Source organism: Podarcis liolepis (genome assembly GCF_965112155.1).
Source record: "Podarcis liolepis genome assembly, chromosome: 17".
Lineage (NCBI taxonomy): Eukaryota > Metazoa > Chordata > Lepidosauria > Squamata > Lacertidae > Podarcis > Podarcis liolepis.
Window position 1 is genome coordinate 20,511,632 of NC_139571.1, and position 20,580 is coordinate 20,532,211.

The following is a 20,580-nucleotide window of genomic DNA, read 5'->3' on the forward strand; positions in this document are numbered from 1 at the left end:
ATTAAGTTCTTAATCCGAGGTACCACTGTATAAGCTAAAAAATATATATATAGCTTAGGGCCCCACTCTCTTGGGGGCCCCCAAAAAAAATTAAAGGAAAAAAACAACTGGATGTATATTTCCAAAATACAGTGGTACCTCGGTTTACGAACTTAATCCGTTCCGGACGTCCGTTCTTAAACCGAAACCGTTCTTAAACCGAGGTGCGATTTCCCTAATGAGACCTCACACCGCCGGTGCCCTTCCACCGTTCGGCTTCCATTCTTAGACTGAGGTAAAATTTGCAAACCAGGACACTACTTCCAGTTTTGCAGAGTTTGTAAACCGAATCGTACGTAAACAGGGCTGTTCTTAAACCGAGGTACCACTGTATAAGGTAAAAAACAAATAAAACCTGTATACAGCAACAGTGTTTTGTGTTGTGTAGGCTCCTGTGATGTACGTCATGGGCCCTGCCTGCTAGCCTGCTCCCTAAAATATCACTGGTTTGCTCATTTCTGTATATAGGGTGCCTACATTCTGCATGTGCAAATGACTTTAGATATCTATGAGGTCCATAAATTACCATATAGCATATATTCAACACAAAAAACAGCAACAATTTGTTGTTGACAAAGGACTGCTGGACATACAAAGGACCCCATTACCTTCAGTAGAATAGAATAGAATAGAATAGAATAGAATAGAATAGAATAGAATAGAATAGAATAGAATAGAATAGAATAGAATTTTCCCCAGACGCTCTGGGTGGCTTCCAACAGAGTATTAAAATACAGTGGTCTGTTAAACATTAAAAGCTTCCCTAAATAGGGCTGCCTTCAGATGTCTTCTAAAAGTCTGGTAGTTCTTCTTCTCTTTGACATCTGGTGGGAGGGCATTCCACAGGGTGGGTGCCACTACCGAGAAGGCCCTCTGCCTGGTTCCCTGTAACTTGGCTTTTCGCAGTGAGGGAACCACCAAAAGGTGCTCAGCGCTGAACCTCAGTGTCCAAGCTGAATGATGGGGGTGGAGACGCTCCTTCAGGTATACTGGGCTGAGGCCATTTAGGGCTTTAAAGGTCAGCGCCAACACTTTGAATTGTGCTTGGAAATGTACTGGGAGCCAATGGAGGTCTTTCAGGACCGGTGTTATGTGGCCTTGGCGGCCGCTCCAAGTCACCAGTCTAGCTGCCGCATTCTGGATTAGTTGTAGTTTCCAGGTCACCTTCAAAGGTAGCCCCACGTAGAGCGCATTGCAGTAGTCCAGTAGCTTAGGGCCTCATCAAACCTAAATCCAGCCCTGCCCTGATGCAACATATGGACTAGGCACTCAATATCAAAACTGGCTCAACTTGACCGGGCTCCATTTTTGCTATCTGCCACCACTATGCTACCTCCCTGGCCAACAATTTCTGCAGGGCCAAAGGTTCCCCATCGCTGGTATAACCCAGTTGGTCTTATTATTCTTCCATTCTTTATCACCTTCTCCTCCTCCTTGGCTGAGAGCAAGAGTGAGCAACCGCCTTGTAAACTGTCCATCTTTATTTCCTCTTAGACATACTGAGGAATACTTGCTTTTTTTTTTTTTGCCCTGGGGAAACTTGGACAACTTTGTTGTACAGAAATAGGATTCTAGGGCACAAGCATTTCTCCGAGCTCTCGAAAAATCTGCCTTTTGTTCTCTTGTGGCTTTTGGCATTTGTTACTGTTTCCAAAGCAGGATATGCATAACGCCGAACCAAACTTAGCTTCTTTTAACTTCTCGGAGGAGATAGTAACAGGAGGAAATGAGCTGGGGTAAACCTCTTGGGTCCTCTTGAATTATGCTGTGCAAATGGAGCATTGCATGTGGGTGTCGATCCTGCAAATTCCACCCACCTCCCCGCCAAAATGCAGTTTATGGGTTTGCAAAGCTTCATTCTACATTCATCTAAGGGCAGGTTCCCAAGCAGAATAGTGCATAGTTGTGGATTCTCACAACTGTTTACTTCCCCAAAAGCAAAAACTTCCATTACAAAGATTGACTTATTCACCGGACTAACTTACATTCTGATGGCTGGGGGGGGGGAAACCACTCATAGGAAAGATTACCTGTTGTGCAAAAATTCTCCTCTGGAGTACTTGCAGTTTTTTAAAGAAAATAACAACCCCTTTAAACAACACAACATCAATCTTCTTGAAAATAGAGATATGCTCACTGAAACAGACTGCTGTCCATTAATAAATTGTATGTAAATTTAGTAGAAGACACTCCAGACGATTTTTAACGCTCTTATTTAGCAGATCATTAGAATAATTTGGCGACTTCACAGCTCAATATTCTCGTGCTTACACAGAAATAAGTCCCACTGTGTTCAGTGGGGTTTATTCATTAGTAAGCATGTTCACGTGTCCAGCCTTTGGCTTCGATCCTATATCCACTTATCTGGAAGTAAGTTCCACTGCATACAGTAGGACTTAAGGTAAAGGGACCCCTGACCGTTAGGTCCAGTCACGGACAACTCTGGGGTTGCGGTGCTCATCTCACTTTACCGGCTGAGGGAGCTGGCGTACAGCTTCCGGGTCATGTGTCCAGCATGACTAGGCTGCTTCTGGTGAACCAGAGCAGCACACGGAAACACTGTTTACCTTCCCGGCGAACGGTACCTATTTATCTGCTTGCACTTTGACGTGCTTTTGAACTGCTAGGTTGGCAGGAGCAGGGACCGAGCAACAGGAGCTCACCCCGTTGCGGGGATTCAAACCGCCAACCTTCTGATCGGCAAATCCTAGGCTCTGTGGTTTAACCCACAGTGCCACCCGTGTCCCAAGCATCTGGGTACAGTAGGACTTACTTTGGTGTAAATGTGCATGGGATTGCACTTTTAATGTGTATTTAACCTCCCAGTGTCATTGTAGCATCAGAGAATACTATTGACCTAAAAGGAAAAATGGAATTGATCTTCTGAATCACCTCCATCACTAAGGTTATTCAGAAGGTGTGTGGTGGGTGCGGTGTGCCTTGGGTGTCATCCCTGGGGGGGGGGTGACATCACCGCCCCCAGGTGCACAGCATGTGTGCCACTCCAGGTGCCAGAGCAGCTAGCGCTGCCTCTGACCTCCATGTCGCCAAAACATCATGTTGGAGCAGTTTATAGACACATCTGTTTGGGAGAAATATATCTGAGATTTGCTGCTCTGCCCAGCCTACAATTCAGGTGAATTGCTGCTCACCCACGCACCCCAAAGCAGACATAAATATCCAGAGAAAATAAAACCAACCCTCGCCAAATTAACAGCTTAATTATGCTCACCCATAGCCAACCAGTGCTGCTTAGAAACATCTGACAGCTCTTTGCTTATCACATGTGAGCTCAGTTCTCAGCTGGAAATGTAGCTGGGGAAGAAACTGAGAGGAGGGGAAATGGGATGGGAAATCTGTGAAAAGAGCATGACTGGCTGACTGGAACAATGAACAAGACCCTCCATGCTGCAACATTTTGTTGCAGCTCTTTGTCTCCTTTGCTAATCTCTTGAGCGTGGGTAGGCAAACTAAGGACCGGGGACCAGTCGCCTTCTAAATCTGGCCCATGGACGGTCCGGGAATCAGTGCGTTTTTACATGAGTAGAATGTGTCCTTTTATTTAAAATGCATCTCTGGGTAATTTGTGGGGCATAGGAATTCGTTCATTTTTCTTTTCTTTTCCAAAATATAGTCCGGCCCCCCACAAGGGCATCTTTGCTACATTGCTTTTGAAACAGCATGAATGCTGATCTTACTTCTAAGGTGATCTTTCAGGAAGCAGCGCGTCAAACCACCCTCCCCTCCCTCCCTTAGCCCTTTAAAAATCAATCTCTCACCCCCCCCCCACTTTTCCCTCTCAGGTAGCTGAAAAGCTAAGAACTGCTAAGTATGGTGCCAGCTTTGCTTCTTACAGAACCTGACCATCAATGAGAGCCCTGGGGGATTCCAGATCAGGTTCTGGAGACTCGAATGACCCCCGAGAACCCAGAAGGTAGCCATTATAAACAGATAAATCAAGAAAACAAAAGGATTTTCCCCCCCTCTACCCCACCCTAAAAGCCTTTTATGGGGGCCTGAAAGTTTGAATAGTATCTCTGGGAGTAATTAGAAGAGGAGGTGGACTGGCACATTTTCACATACCACACATAGGCGGAGGGGCTTGTTATTCTCTTAATTCTTCCTATTAGAGGATGTCCCTATTGTTTCTGACAGCGTTGGCCGTGACCTGCTGGGGGTTCTCAAAGTGCAGTCCTCTCTCCCGCTCCCCAGAGCTGCAGATAAGTGTTTAGATGTAGGAGATGGATGGAGCTCGCAGAGAGCCTCTCGAATCCTGCTGATGCATAATGCCTTTAAGATCCTGCCTTTCCCCATCCTAATCTACAGAGGAAACAGGAAAAAGGAACTTAAAACTCCCTTTGCTTGCTCAGACAGCCACAGAGTTTTGTTCTAGCCCACTCTCGGTCTTGCAGTTAACTTGTTGCTTCCTGGGCCGGCGAGCATCGCTCTGACGATGCAAGCAAAGAGCAACGACTAAGGGGTATTTTACCACTGAAAGGGGCATCTGTTATTCCGTGAACTGGATGGATATACTTGGCAAAGCAGGGACTGTTTTGCCACTTCTGGTTTTCTGCGGGTTCAGCTTCATGCTTTCAGGTAAGACTCCTTCAGTTACTCGGGAGGGTCTGTCAGAGGATGCCAGTGAACTTCTGTAATGCCCCAAGGAAAGGTCAGATTGCAAAATCCTTTTCCCTTGTCTCGTTTGATCCTGGAATCCTCTGTTCATTTTGTTCCAGAGAAGTCACCCGGCGATGCAGCTTGTTATGACGGAATCCCGCCTGTCACATTATTATTTTTTGAGAATTTGTTGCGGGGAGGGTGCAGGCAGATAACTTTGCAGGTGTTTGCTTGAGTCCAATATACATTTTAGATTGGTGTAATAAATCTTTTCGATAATGATGATATTGATGGTCATAATGCGACTGTCCCTAACTCGGTTCAGAAGTAGCACATCAACCGTCTGAGAATTTGCTGAGAAAAGGACTCCCAATTTTGTTCCCCGGGGCGCTTTGCAAATAAAATTGACACACCTACAATATCAGGGTGTGTTTTTACTTTTGAAATCTCTCATTACATCCCTTTCACTTTGCGAATCTAGGCACTAATGGGGTGAAACGTTGTTGTGATAGATGCATTTAATGTGAGTGCTTACATTACAAATGGATTTAAATCACTGCTTAATGGCAGAGTTAGCAGCCATTGTTTATATAGATTTGTGAGAACTGCAAAGTGTGGCATTTATTATAATTAGTGCTTGGCAATTAAACGCAAGCTTTTAATGCCTGGAGATGTTTTGCTACTTCAGTCAAAGATAGTGATACTTAAAATGAGAAAATGTAGCTTGTTCCTTTTCCTTTTACCTTTTCTCTGTTTATCACAAGTATTGCTCACTTCCTTTATCTCCAGGCAGTCTTTCTAAACTGCAACATTAAGGCTGCAATCCTAAACAAACTTGAGATGGGACCAATTTTATACTCACTCAGGAGTAAGTCCCATTGAATTTGGCTTTTTAAAGGAGCTGTTTATAGGGATGCACTATAAGAAAAACTTTGCGAAGCAAGGCAGGTGGAATAAGAAAAGTAGAGTGAAACTTGTGATAACTAGCATGTTGACTCAGGTGGTCTGGGTTCAAATCCTCCATAGCCATGGATTCACTGAATGAGTTTATCCAATACGTTTTTACTTACCTCACTGGTCCATCCATACAATAGGAATAAGAGGAGCCCATTGCACAGTATGCTTGTGAGGGGAAATAAGAAGGGGAGGGAGCAGTTTTTTTTCACACGCCATCACTTATTGCTAACCATTTACTCTGGAGGGTTGATGCCAAAATCATTGCCGTGTTTATGATATTTCTATTATGATCTAGTCCCCTCTGTTAAAAAGAATACTTGTGCGTTGGTTCAGGAAATTTGAAAACTAGGTTGTAAAACATGCTATAAATAACAAAAAACATGCTATAAATAACAAAAAAGGAGTCTAGAGTTCACCTCCAAAAACTTTCTATTCAGTTCTTCTGGGAGCAACAAAATCTGTATCTGATGAACTACTAGAACAGCCCTTCTCTAACTTGGCACCCTCTAGATTTTGTTGGACTCCAGTGGTCAGGAATGGTGGAATTTGTCACCTGGCACCAGGTGGGCAAAGGCTTTACAGTACTAGAACATCATCCCCACATTAGCTTCATTGAGCGTCAAGCACTTGAAGAGAAAACACAGCAGAAAAGTCCGTAACAAATGCTAACCTTCATACCTGTCCGAATACACAGTGGTTCCACAAGTATGGTCTTTGTGTAAATATCTGTACAATGGGTACAATCCAAGAGAAAATGAGATGAATTTCAGCCTGTTAAAAATCAACAGGTTTAAATATGCTCGGCTCTTAGCTTGCAGCTTGCTTGGTGATTCACAAATGAGTTAGGAGACCCTGCATCTAGTGAGGCCTCAAATTTATTCAGGCTAAAAAGTTGCTATTGAACAGACGAGAAAGCAGAGATCGTAGGATGCTTTGTGTCATGTTAGGTTGTATGTTAAAACGTTATAGAAGGCCAGCTGCCAGCATACAGAAAGCCCATATGTCTGAACAGAAGTCAGTTTTGGAGAAAAGAAATGCACTTTTTGAGACTCCATGTGGGGTATTGGACAAATGGTAAACTTCCACCACGGAGAGCTGGGTTTGAATCCTGATCAGCACCCATGAGGTTCATTGTGTGACCTTGGCCAATCTCTGTGTCTTTCTCTCAGCCTAAGGTACTATCCAGGGGTAGTGTGGTGATAAAAGCAGGGGGGAGGACACACCCCATTTTCCCCACTCGGTCCTCTTTGGAATAAATGGAGCTTTATTTAGTTTTTTAAAGTGAACTTAGCACACCTGCAGCTCTTTATATAAAACAACAACAGCTACTGTACCCCTTCTGCTCCCCCGGTGAGAATCTTTTCTCTTGTATGATGAGCAGCTGCCCTGAAGATACTTATTTTGGTAACTGTCCCATTGGCTCTGTCCTTGAAACCTCAACATTTAGCCCTTAAAATTACATAGGCGTAGGTGGGAATGGGAGAGGAATGAAGGCAAGGAGAAGCCCTAGCACTGAAAACCCGCCAATCCACACGGCTCGGCTGCTTTAGGTGTGTTATGTAGCCACACCCATCTCAATAGATCTGTCAGCTTTCCCGCTTTTGTTCAAGTGTGATATCATGTTTCCTGGGGCGAGCCGTGGAAGACAATGCAAATACGCCTTCCTTTAGATACAACAGGCGGAGTCCAGGAAAACAGTATTGACATTCCCCCTGAGCAGGAGAGGCAGGAGAGTCAATGGCAGAGCTTTTAAAACTCGCTTAACCTTGCCCCCAAGTGGTGGTGGGGAAGGAAAGAAGGGAGGAGGTCTGTTGCGGGTGTTGCCACTGCCCAGAAGGCGAAAATCAACTCCACCCTTGTTCCAAGGTGGGGACAAGGCCTCCGAGCACGGCTGCCAAAGAAATTGCTTTCCCTCCCTTTCCTTGTGTAACCCCATAGATCTGCCAAAAAAACTGCTGCTGTAGGCAATAAAGGAAGGAATGTATTCCCAATTCCGACATAGGTGTAACTCCGATAAACAAAAATGCCCTTAAATGCCGAGTGAAGCCATTATGTGAAAGCAACAGAATGCAAAATCTACCAGCATAGGTAAAGGGTAAAGGGACCCCTGACCATTAGGTCCAGTCGTGACCGACTCTGGGGTTGCGGCGCTCATCTCGCTTTATTGGCTGAGGGAGCCGGCGTACAGCTTCCGGGTCATGTGGCCAGCGTGACTAAGCCGCTTCTGGCAAACCAGAGCAGCGCACGGAAACGCCGTTTACCTTCCCACCGGAGCAGTACCTATTTATCTCCTTGCACTTTGAGGTGCTGTCAAACTGCTAGGTTGGCAGGAGCTGGGACTGAGCAACGGGAGCTCACCCCGTCGCGGGGATTCGAACCGCCGACCTTGTGATCGGCAAGTCCTAGGCTCTGTGGTTTAACCCACGGCGCCACCCGCGTCGTGGTTTAAACTCCGTATGCCACGACATGTAGCAATATTATTATTACTAGGATTTCTTATCTGCCTTTCACCATAAATCTGTGTTCGAAATTAGCCAGGCACCAGCTGCATTTTGCACCTGGTGCTCGACCACCTGCAACCAAGTGAAGATACCTGGGTGCCAGGATAGTGCCTGATGTCTCCACCATCTGGAGTCGCATGCCTGGGGATCCTAGGATCTGGCCTATTTCCACATACAGTCAAATCTCAGTTGCCGAACGTAATCCGTTCTGGAAGACCGTTTGGCTTCTGAAATGTTCGACAATGGAGGCGCGGCTTCCGATTGGTTGCAGGAGCTTCCTGCACTCAAGCAGAAGCTGCGTCAGACGTTTGGCTTCCAAAAACGTTCGAAAACCGGAGCATTTACTTCCAGGTTTTCTGCTTTCAGGAGCCGAAACGTACCAAAACAGAGGGGTTCGGCAACCAAGGTTTGACTGTACCAGCAACACATCCTGCCGAATTCTATCCGTTATATTTTATTGGCACAATCCAAATGAATTTTACGAGCCAAAAAGTCATACAGTGGTACCTCGGGTTACATACGCTTCAGGTTACAGACTCCGCTAACCCAGAAATAGTGCTTCAGGTTAAGAAGTTTGCTTCAGGATGAGAACAGAAATCGTGCTCCGGCGGCGCGGCGGCAGCAGGAGGCCCCATTAGCTAAAGTAGTACCTCAGGTTAAGAACAGTTTCAGGTTAAGAATGGACCCCCGGAGCGAATTAAGGACTTAACCTGAGGTATACCACAGTATTGAGAAATACAACTTTCGAGCCGTCCGGCCTCAAAATGGCAACGAGGCATTCCATTTTGGCAACCCTAACCCTGGTTTAAGGAGCCATTTGGCACCTAGCTTATATATCTGAGTTTCTAACCCTGCCATAAAGTCCCATGAGGTTCCAGGGAATATTTCAACAATATAAATATACATTTTAAAATCAGTTTTAAAATGTACACACACACAAATAACAATCATAAGAAGAGACCATGGCTTAAAAATACCTTTCTTGGGTGTCCCAGGCTAAGTGAAAGAGGTGGGACAAAAACTATGCAATGAGATTACCAGGCACAGCTCTGTGAAAAAAGAAATTCCACAGATTAGGCGCTGCCTCAGAGACCGCCTTCTGCCAGCCTCAACCCCCTCTCACATTTCAACAACATTTGCTTCCTATATTTGATAGTGGTGGGAGAATTAGGAAGGCAAGGAACCAGTAATTGTCACTAAGCAAACACAGTTACACTTTAGCCATCTTCATAAATGAATTATGTGAAGGCAAAAGGTAAAGGTAAAAGACCCCTGGACAGTTAAGTCCAGTCTAAGTCGATGATGGGGTTGCAACATTCATCTCGCTTTCAGGCCGAGGGAGCTGGCTTTTGTCCACAGACAGCTTTCCGGGTCGTGTGGCCGGCATGACTAAACTGCTTCTGGCGCAAAGGGACACCATTATGGAAACCGGAGCTCATGGAAACGCTGTTTACCTTCCCGCTGCAGTGGTACCTACTTATCTACTTGCACTGGTGTGCTTTCGAACTGCTAGGTTGACAGGACCTGGGACAGAGCAATGGGAGCTCACTCTGTTGCGTGGATTTGAACTGCCGACCTTCTGATCAGCAAGCCCAAGAGGCTCAGTGGGCAGTCATGCCCCATGAATTGGATATATGGACCTCTGTACGTGCAGCTCTTCGTGCATAGGCTTTTGTATAAGTCTTGCACCATCGGTGCTCCAGCTTCCACTGAATATTTCATGTACAGAAAGGTCTGTATTAACAGGGTTCCCCTGCTCAGTTGTCCACACTCAACACACAGCTGTTGGGGGGCAGGAAAGCCATGCAACACCAGGGAAAGGCGGACCCATGGTGCATTGCATGTCAGCTCCCTCACACAATTAACACAACAAGGCAGCTTATCGTTCAGCCTGATCTTAAACCAGCTTACAGAGAAGTACAGTATACACCACTGTGTTCACCGAGACTTACTTCCTAGTAAATGTGCATAGCATTGTAGCCTTAGACAAAACAACAGCAGTCCCGGCAAACAGACTGGGCAAACTATGACTCAGATAGACACCTTTGCACAATATATTCATATTGCATATCCATATTTTATAACGGTACAGTGGTACCTCAGGTTACATACGCTTCAGGTTACAGACACTTCAGGTTACATACTCCGCTAACCCAGAAATAGTACCTTGGGTTAAGAACTTTGCTTCAAGATGAGAACAGAAATTGTGCTCCGGCGGCGCGGCAACAGTGGGAGGCCCCATTAGCTAAAGTGGTGCTTCAGGTTAAAAACAGTTTCAGGTTAAGTACAGACCTCCGGAACTAATTAAGTACTTAACCTGAGGTACCACTGTATGCCATTTTTTAAAAATAGTATGCAACGTTTTCCCTCCACAGAAAACGTTAAATATGTTATTTGAAATCTCCACATGTCACAAGGCTATTGCACAAGCAATTCTCTCTTAATTTTGAGTCAGGGTCACACAAGCACCACAGCCCCATGGCTAGGGGGGTTCAAACAAGATGTTAGTAAATTTAACGAATGCATGAGGGCAGGGGTCACAGAGCTGCATGACCCTAGGCCTTTTCTCACCAGGCACAATGAGAAAGCCCCCCGACGGCGGCCCACACATATGGCTAACACCCAAAGGGAATCTGTGTATGAAATTATGCACACACCCTCCAAATGCATGATGGGGGGGGGGCACCGCTAGCCTACGTGGTTCCTCAAGCCCCCTCATGCGTTCTTTCGATGCATGATACACAGTTTTTGACAGTGGCTTGACACCTCCTCCCTTGGGTAGGTAGCAAGGTGTAGTGTCTTGCTTGCTTCAAAATGTGGTAAGCTAACCCTACTGCATTTGGGAGACTATCCTGCATATTCTGTTGGGTGGAGCCCAGGACATATTGTCCACAGCCCTATCCTCCTTAGGGATGCAGGTGGTGCTGTGTTCTCAACCACTGAGCCTCTTGGGCTTCCCAATCAGAAGGTCGGCGGTTCGAATCCCCGCGATGGGGTGAGCTCCTGTTGCTCTGTCCCAGCTCCTGCCAACCTAGCAGTCTGAAAGCATGCCAGTGCAAGTAGATAAATAGGTACCCCTGCAGCGGGAAGGTAAACAGCGTTTCCATGCGCTCTGGTTTCCGTCATGGTGTCCCGTTGTGCCAGAAGCTGTTTAGTCATGCTGGCCACATGACCCAGAAAGCTGTCTGTGGACAAACGCCGGCTCCCTCGGCCTATAGAGAGAGATGAGTGTGCAACCCCAGAGTCATCCGCGACTGGACCTAACAGTCAAGGGTACCTTTACCTTTACCCCTTTCAAATACAGTTTGATGGGCGTTTCCCGTTTCAAACTGGTTAATCTTAAAGGTGTCACACAAAACTGTTAACACGGGACTCGCAAAATGGGAAATGATTATTCCCCTCCCCTAAACATTCCTGTATCGAAATTGGTTTTGCTTGTAACTTACTTAAAACCTTGATCGTTACCCTAAGTGGTGATACATTACAAAAACCAAACCTTTGACTGGTCTTAACTGTCCAGGGGTCATTTTCCTTTACCTTTTTACCTCCTGACAACACCACGGAAGGTATAGGTTGATTCAGCTCAGTGCTATTTTTCTAGAAAAAGAGGTGCCGGAACCAGTGGCGTCGCTTGGGGAAGGCCAGCGGGGCAGTGGCCAGGAGTACCTTTGTGGGGGCATATTTTACTCTTTGCTGCCCTGCCAGTCCCACGCCATTTTGCAATGCCGCAGGGCTGGCTGAGGAGGATGCGACAAGCATGTGCCCTCCCTCCTCCCACAGCCTCTCAGCATCACAAGGCAGCATGAGTGTGTCCTTTGGGTGCATGTGAGTTATGCTCACCAAGGGCTGTGGGCGAGAAGGGGCACAGCGCGGCCCCACTTGGTGGTGGTGGGCCGGTGGCAGCATGGGCTGGGCACGGGCTCCATTTGCCCTCCACACTCTGAGCCTTGCCCCCCGGATACATGCACCCCCGGACGCATGGTAGGTGCCCACAATGCCACTGGGCAAAACTCCCTACGATCACCTTCCTTGTTCTCTTATAATGGCAACGGTGCCCACCTGAGAGGTGACGGAAATGCGTTCAGGTGAGTTCAAGGTGAAAAGAAGGCCTGATTTGTCTCTTCAGTACACAGCAACCATATGAGAATAATAATACTCCAATTTTCTGGATCATGGATTGGCTATATTATCTAGATATTGACAAAGTGGCAGAAGAATATGTTTTTCAGATTGGCTCAGACAACTGTATCTGTTGGGGGGATTTGAATATTCACTGAGAGGGTTCTCAACCAGCCCATGCAAGAGTTTCTTTTCAAGTTGTTGTTGTTGTTGTTGTTGTTGTTGTTGTTGTTGTTGTTGTTGTTTCTACCCCGCTCATCTGGCTGGGTTTCCCCAGCCACTCTGGGCAGCTTCCAACAGAAGATTAAAAATACATTAAACCATCAGTCATTAAAAACTTCCCTAAACAGGGCTGCCTTCAGATGTCTTCTAAATGTAATGTAGTTGTTTAGTTCTTTGACATCTGGTGGGAGGGCGTTCCACAGGGCGGGTGCCACTACCGAGAAGGCCCTCTGCCTGGTTCCCTGTAACTTGGCTTCTCGCAGTGAGGGAACCGCCAGAAGGCCCTTGGAGCTGGACCTCAGTGTCCGGGCAGAACGATGGGGGTGGAGATGCTCCTTCAGGTATACAGGACCAAGGCTGTTTAAAGGTCAGCACCAACACTTTGAATTATGCTCAGAAACGTACTGGGAGCCAGTGTAGGTCCTTTGGGACCGGTGTTATGTGGTCTCGGCAGCCGCTCCCAGTCATCAGTCTAACTGCCGGATTTCGGAACTGCCGCATTTCGGAACTTTCCGGGTCACCTTCAAAGGTAGCCCCACGTAGAGCACATTGCAATAGTCCAAGCGGGAGATAACCAGAGTATGCACACCTCTGGCAAGAGAGTCCGCGGGCAGGTAGGTCTCATCCTGCGTACCAGATGGAGCTGGTAGGTAGACAGCTGCCCTGGACACAAAATGGACCTGTGCCTCCATGGACAGCTGTGACTCCAAAATGACTCCCAGGCTGCACACCTGGTCCTTCAGGGGCACAGTTGCCCCATTCAGGACCAGGGAGTTTTGTTCCGAATCTCACTAATTACTCAGTTTTGTGGCCTTCCAGTGCCTTAATTGTGGTGCTACAGCAAAAATGCCTGGGAGGCCTCCCTACACAACAATTCATGTGCATTTTACATGGAAAAGTTAATGTGAACTATTGTCTTGCATTGATTTTATATGCATGCCCAGATTGGGAGTATCATGCCCAAGTTCAAACAATTTTATCCATGAAAATAGGGGTAGGGGACCTGTGCCCCCCCATATGTTGGACTACATGTCCCATCAATTCCAGCCAGCATGACCTGTGGTCGGGAATGATGGGATTTGTAGTGCAACAACATTTACCTGAATATGAACTGATACTTCAAAAAGTAACCGAAACCCTCCCCTTTCAGTGACACGCATGAGACTCAGGCCAGTCACTTTTAGATAAAGTAATGCATAACAATCATTCTCAAACATAGCCACGTCGATTTCCAGTAACAATTCTACAGCACCACACAGAAGTACCTAAAAGCCTAGAAAGCAAAACCAAAAGAGGAAAAATATATCAGGGCAAAAGGAACTAAGAGCAAAAGGAAATGCTGTTTGCAACTTTGCTCCACTTAGCAAAATCAAGAGGCTACACAAGAGGCGAGCTAAATAGGGGACTGTTTCAACGGGGGAAAATAATAATTTAAAAGCCCTGTCTGTTATCTCTCTTGGAAAGTTGTAATCTGTTCCACCTTCCATACGAAGCTGATAGGGAGGAAATGTGAAGTTAGAAAGGAAACTTAATGATTATTCTGCAAAAACATGTCAACAGTTTCTTAGGCAGCGTGATTGTGTTCCATAATTTTATTTTGTGAGTTGCACGTACGCGCACACACACACAAAACATGTTTTTTTTTTATGGCTGGGATATTTTCTGAGCTTAAGCTATTTTCACACTGGAGGCAAATTGGTGAACTATGGGCAATGCTCTCCATTATAAATAGGGAATACTGTTTGTCCCTGGTATTCAAATAGAGGGGCATAGGCATGGTTCTCTCATTTGGTCTTCAGCATTACCTGCCGACATAGTGAACTGGTGTGTGAATCATTCTGCCAGGTTTTCTGTGACCGAATGCCTCAGCTCTGCCAATCCCAAATACGGTACTTCCTAGGAAGTGAGCAGAACATGTGGACATACCAAGACAGAAACGGAGTCAGCAATCTCTTTGGGTGGGGGACATCGCCGTGTGTTCTGGAACTGGAAGGCAGTAAGAGTGGCAAATTATACTTGGAGAAGCAAGTGGTTTTCATATAGCGCCACAATATGTGTGGAACGTGGAACCTTGACAAGAGGGTCAAGGTCAAAGTTCTAAAACAGGATAATGGCCTTGAATCTAGGTATTCAGTGAACTGGATTTACAAGGACAAGGTATATTGTGTGTGTGTGTGTGTGTGTGTGTGTGTGTGTGTGTGTGTGTCATAAAAAGGGACACCGGTGGCACTGTGGTCTAAACCACTGAGCCTCTTGGGCTTGCTGATTGGAAGGTTGGCGGTTCGAATCCCTGTGACAGGGTGAGCTCCCATTGCTCTGTCCCAGTTCCTGCCAACCTAGCAGTTCAAAAGCACACCAGTGCAAGTAGATAAATAGGTACCACTGTGGCAAGAAGGTAAACAGCGTTTCCATGCGCTCTGGTTTCCGTCACGGTGTCCCGTTGCGCCAGAAGTGGTTTAGTCCTGCTGGCCACATGACCCGGAAAGCTGTCAGTTGACAAACGCCGGCTCCCTCGGCCTGAAAGTGAGATGAGTGCCACAACCCCATAGTCACCTTTGACTGGACTTAACTGCCCAGGGGTCCTTTACCTTTACCTTTTACCTCATAAAATTGTCTGATCAGGTAAGATGTGTAGCTGTGGCATGATCTCAAGTGTGATTCCAGTATTATTATCAAGTTGAGGTGCAGACCCTCCAAGTGTCCCTCTTTTCCAGGAACAGCCTCAGATTTACAGAAGCCGCCTCAGTTTCCGATTTGATCCCAGGATGTCACGCTTTTCCTTAGGACATCTCTATTTTCATCAGAGAAATGTTGGAGGATATGGAGGTGGTTGGACTCTTTCATTCAAATCCTTATTCCTCAAGTGGCAAATTGTCTTCATAGAGAGGTGAAAGAACAGCTGGTATCAAAGGTCTGTTTGAAGGAGACACAGAGGAGCTTCAGCGTTTTGCAGACAGTTGTCTCCTAGCTCTCCCTGTGGGTTTGTTCTGAATTCAGGTCATTTTGCTCCACGTTCCTGATAAAATCCCAACGCTCAAAACATATGGGATAAATGAATGAGTAGGACACCAAGTGACGTGTCTGAGCTTGCTAGCTGGCTGAAGTGAAATCAAAGTATTAAAGCAAGAATGCTGCCTTGGAAGCCCCCAAAAGTGATGGTAACTTTCCCACGGGCATTAGAGCATTTAAAGTTGCAAGCTTTTTAAGAGTGTGGAGTCTGGAGCAGGAGAGATACCCACAAAGCACTTCAGTGCTCTCAGGTCAACATATTTTAATCAAGGGCGTTAAAACAGCTGCCTGCTAAACAGCTGTGTCATGGGCACAAATATATACAGTTGTACCGGTTTGCAAACGTTCTTTGCAAACCAAATATCTGACGTGGCTTCCACAGCTTCCGATTGGCTACAGGAGCTTCCTGCATCCACTCGGAAGCCGTGCCTTGGTTTTTGAACATTTTGGAAGTCGAATGGACTTCCGGAACAGAATTCCGTTCGACTTCCGAGGTACCGCTGTATTTCAGCTTTAGCTCTTTGCAGCATGGCTATACAATGATTGGGAAAGTTTCAACTCTTGAAGGTTTTTTTGCCTGGGATGCAATTCAGAAGGGCACATTAACCCTGTAAGAAAGGAAGGAAATGTTTTATTGGAGGGTGGACTATGGTTACATTAACGAGGTGTTAACTGTGCTTGCAACGAACCATTTGCACACTGTAGGGTTCATTTTAGAGGCTCGGTGAGAGCCAGGGCGCTCCTCACATCGTTGCAGCTCGACTTATCCCTGGGGGGCAGGGGAAGCCAGCTGGCAATGTGGCACACAGGAACTCCCCAGCTGCAGCAGGAGCCGGGGAGCTCCCCAAATCGTTGCCACTCATCTGAGGGCAGGGAAGAAGAGAGGTAATGCCACATGCTGGAACACCTCCCTCTCGGCAGCAGAAGCAGCCGGACTAACCAACTGGAAGGTCGGCGGTTTGAATCCCCGAGACAGAGTGAGCGCTCCCGTGGCTCTGTCCCAGCTCCTGCCAACCTAGCAGTTCGAAAGCACACCAGTGCAAGTAGATAAATAGGTACCACTGCAGCGGGAAGGTAAACGGTGTTTCCGTGCGCTCTGGTTTCCATCAGTGTCCCATTGCGTCAGAAGTGGTTTAGTTCTGCTGGCCACATGACCCAGAAAGCTGTCTGTGGACAAACGCTGGCTCCCTCGGCCTGAAAGTGAGATGAGGCCCACAAGCCCGCAGTCACCTTTGGCTGGACTTAACCATCCAGGGGTGTTTTACCTTTTACCTTTCAGATGCCACAAGGGCAAATATATTGACTCTTCCCCTTTCATTTGCTAATCCATCCTGAATTTGCCCCATTGCTAGTAAATAGTAGGAATAAACCAGCAACAAAGAAGACTTTAAGAGACATGACTTCAATAAAAGAAGTATTTCCATTAACGTATGATGAGAGGCATTTCTTTCAGCAATCATTTCTGTAGAAAGCATTAATATATTAATTGACTATGCATGTTCTTTTCCTAAGGCTTTCTTTGTCCATTAGGTAATGCATAGCTATCTGTTCAAAGAGTGTGATTGTGACAATCTCATTGGGAGTGGCCAGTATAAGTGTGTTTCAATGTGCTTCATCCTACCCTAGTGGAGAAACGCTGATACATAAATGTGCCCCGCTCCCTTTGATAGAGAGCCGAAGTGCACATGTTAAAAACCTATGGGAAACCCTGGCTTTCTTCGTCTTCTGCATCTTAGCGCATTACTTCTATAACTCAGGAAGCTCTTTGAAAACTTGACCAAACTTAGTAGGCCTATGGAGGTTCCACTGCGCATATGCAGAGTGCAGCTGACTCTAAACATAAAGGTGAAACCAAAGAGTAATCACATGCTTTACTACCCAGCGCATTCAAAATCACATATTAGCTGGAAGCACACTTGACATACCTTGCTGGGGCAGAGCAGGATCTCTCCAGAAACAACCTCAATTAACACAGACATTGCAGCAGAAGCCGGCTGTGCACAGTGCTGATTGGTAAGTACCTGTGATGTTCTCAAGAAAGTTTCACCAGCACTGGAGCCGTTTGGCAGCTCGGTTAGAGAACGGACTGTGCTTTGAAATTTAATAACAAACTTTCCCCTTTCTTTGCCAGGTAATGTGGAAGGAGCATTTGACTTGATACTGATCAATTCCCTCCCTACCGTGGCTGATTCAGAGACGTCGCTGACCTGCATCACCTCAAGATGGCGTTCTCGGGACTCGATCACCATTGGGAGAGACTATGAGGCCTTGATGGGCCAGCACCCGTACCCCCTGGCCGTGGCTGAAGACGAGGCGAGAGGGGCAGCCAAGAAAGTGGTATGGCCAAGGGAAAAATCCGGCGAAAGCATCGGAGCGTATTTCTGTGAAGGAAAATTCAAAGAGAAAGCGATGAGGGTACATACGATGAAGATGCAACAAACAGGTACCTTATGCATTTGCAAAAAAAGGTGTGTCATGCTTGAAAATAGACTCTAAATAGATAACCGTAGTTACCCATGGGCAAATATTAATTCTAAATAGGATAAGGTGCTTCTCGTGGTTCTTTTGAAGAGCGCCAGTTTAGCTTTGGGATGGGAATGGTGCATTTTATCAAGGGCTAGAGGCCTAGCCTTGACTGCTAGCCCATAGCTCAGTTGGTTAGATCATGGTGCTGGTAACACCAAGGTTGCAGGTTTGATCCCCATATGGGGCACCTGCATATTCCTGCAAGCTTATTTCCCTGAATTTGCATATTCAGATTTGCTGGACCCAGTCAGAAACAGTGCTGGAGCATCTAACAGTCTGGACAAAGAGGCATAGACCTAGGCTCTCCTCTAAAACAGAGAGACCGAGACTTTGAACTTTAAATTTGTAGCTGAGAGACTGAGAGACAGGGAAGGACATACCTTCCAACATTTCTCCAGTGAAAATAGGGACATCCTAAAGAAAAGCGGGACCTTCCTGGAGCAAATCAGATGGATAATACACAGTCCTCCTCTACTCAGAAATTAGTTCAATTGAGTCAAATGGGCCTTACTCCCAGGTAAGTGGCAAAAGAATTGCAGCCTCAGTATTGGAAGACCAGACAAATCTTTAGACCGAGTCATCCCTAGACATTAAATTACAGGAGCTAGCAATCTTATGCAAATGGACGTGATCAACACAATCTCATCAAAGGTCCATGATAAATTAAAAGTTTTGAAGTAGAAGAGTTCTGAAACTTCCTGGAACCCTTGACAAAACTAAGTAGTTGGAAACCCTTTTCAGTTGTTGGAATATTATGAAAAGCTTTGTTTCTGTGCTCCTTTGAAAGTTTTGGGCATGTTTCGGCATGGACTGCATACTACCGTATTTTTCGCCCCATAAGACGCACCGGCCCATAAGACGCACCTAGATTTTAGGGGGGGAAATAAAGGAAAAAAAATTTATTTCCCCCCCCAGGTGCGCTGCGCTAATCCAGAAGCTTGGGGCGTGCTGAGCTCAGCGCGCCCCAAGCTTCTGCGTGCCGGCAAGCAGTCCGCTGCCGCCCCAAGCCTCCCGCACCCGGCAGGAGGTCCCGCTGGGTGCGCAAGGCTTGGGGCGGCAGCGGACTGCTTGCGCGCACCTAGAAGCTTGGGGCGTGCTGAGTTCAGCACGCCCCAAGCTTCTGCATGCCGGCAAGCAGTCCGCTGCCGCCCCAAGCCTCCCGCACCCGGCAGGAGGTCCCGCTGGGTGCGCAAGGCTTGGGGCGGCAGCGGACTGCTTGCGCGCACCTAGAAGCTTGGGGCGTGCTGAGCTCAGCACGCCCCAAGCTTCTGCATGCCGGCAAGCAGTCCGCTGCCGCCCCAAGCCTCCCGCACCCGGCAGGAGGTCCCGCCGGGTGCGGGAGGCTTGGGGCGGCAGCGGACTGCTTGCGCGCACCTAGAAGCTTGGGGCCAGCTGAGCTCAGCCCGCCCCAAGCTTCTAGGTGCGCGCAAGCAGTCCGCTGCCGCCCCAAGCCTCGCGCACCCAGCGGGACCTCCTGCCGGGTGCGGGAGGCTTGGGGCGGCAGCGGACTGCTTGCCGGCATGCAGAAGCTTGGGGCGTGCTGAGCTCAGCACGCCCCAAGCTTCTAGGTGCGCGCAAGCAGTCCGCTGCCGCCCCAAGCCTCCCGCACCCGGTGGGACCTCCTGCCGGGTGCGCGAGGCTTGCAGACACTCGCCCGAAGCAGGGGGAGCCCTCCAGAGGGCTCCCCGTGCTTCGGGCGACAGGCTGCCGCCCCAAGCCTCGCGCACCCGGTGGGACCTCCTGCCGGGCGCGCGAGGCTTGCAGGCATTCGCCCCATAAGACGCACCCCGATTTCCCCTTCATTTTTGGAGGGGAAAAAGTGCGTCTTATGGGGCGAAAAATACGGTACGTTAATTATATATTTTTTTTCAAAAGGACACCAGCCCATCCTCCAGATTTTTTATCAGAGCAGACAAAGCTTTCCTTGTTAATTTTCCCGAAACAGACAAGGAATTGTGTGTGTAGCTGAATGTCTTAATGTTTAGGACCAAAATAGAACCTCAGAATGATCTCGCTCTTCTAGCCTTAAAAAGACATTTTGCCATGTGTTCCAGGGGCCGTTTGTCACACATCTGTTTTCTCCCCAGTAGAGTCTTCTGTGTTATATGTCCTTCCCTTGGCTGTTCAGCAAAAAAAAAATGTAAATTAATTGTACTTTGGAAACGACATGTCGTTGATTTGATTTAGCCCCATCATGTCAGCCAAAACCAGGCCAGCTTATCCCAAGTTTGCAAAGTGTGGAAAGTCCTATTTGAGCGCTCCCATGATGAGGGACAAGGAGATCCACACACCCTTTTTGTCATCCTTCTCTGCAAGAAGGTGGGATCACATTGGTAGCAAGGAGCACTGAATACTTCCGCAGGTTCCTTGCACGATGGTTCCAAACATCTGCCTCCAGCTCATTGATGAGCAAATATGATAATAAAAAAGAAAATCACAAACTGATTGTCAGGGGACTGCCATCGGAACAGGGAAGGGAAACGGAGGAGCAGTTGGGTTACAGGGAACCTCCAAAAATCTTGTGAAGCAGTTCCTCTTCCTGTGGTGGGGAAAGCCCCACCTCCAGTGGGGAAGAGGGGAAGGGACCAGA

At 47.2% G+C, this 20,580-nt stretch overlaps 1 protein-coding gene across 1 annotated transcript in view; it reads left to right on the forward strand.

Annotated features, from left to right (window-relative positions):
• The first annotated feature begins 4,191 nt into the window (after nt 1–4,191).
• Nucleotides 4,192–20,580, forward strand: part of TEK (TEK receptor tyrosine kinase) — a 52,481-nt gene continuing 36,092 nt past the window's right edge. The window contains exons 1-2 of the mRNA XM_083482220.1: nt 4,192–4,635; nt 17,596–17,907. Coding sequence (XP_083338346.1) covers nt 4,563–4,635; nt 17,596–17,907 — 385 coding nt within the window. The 5' untranslated portion in view covers nt 4,192–4,562. The remainder of the gene's footprint in view (nt 4,636–17,595; nt 17,908–20,580) is intronic.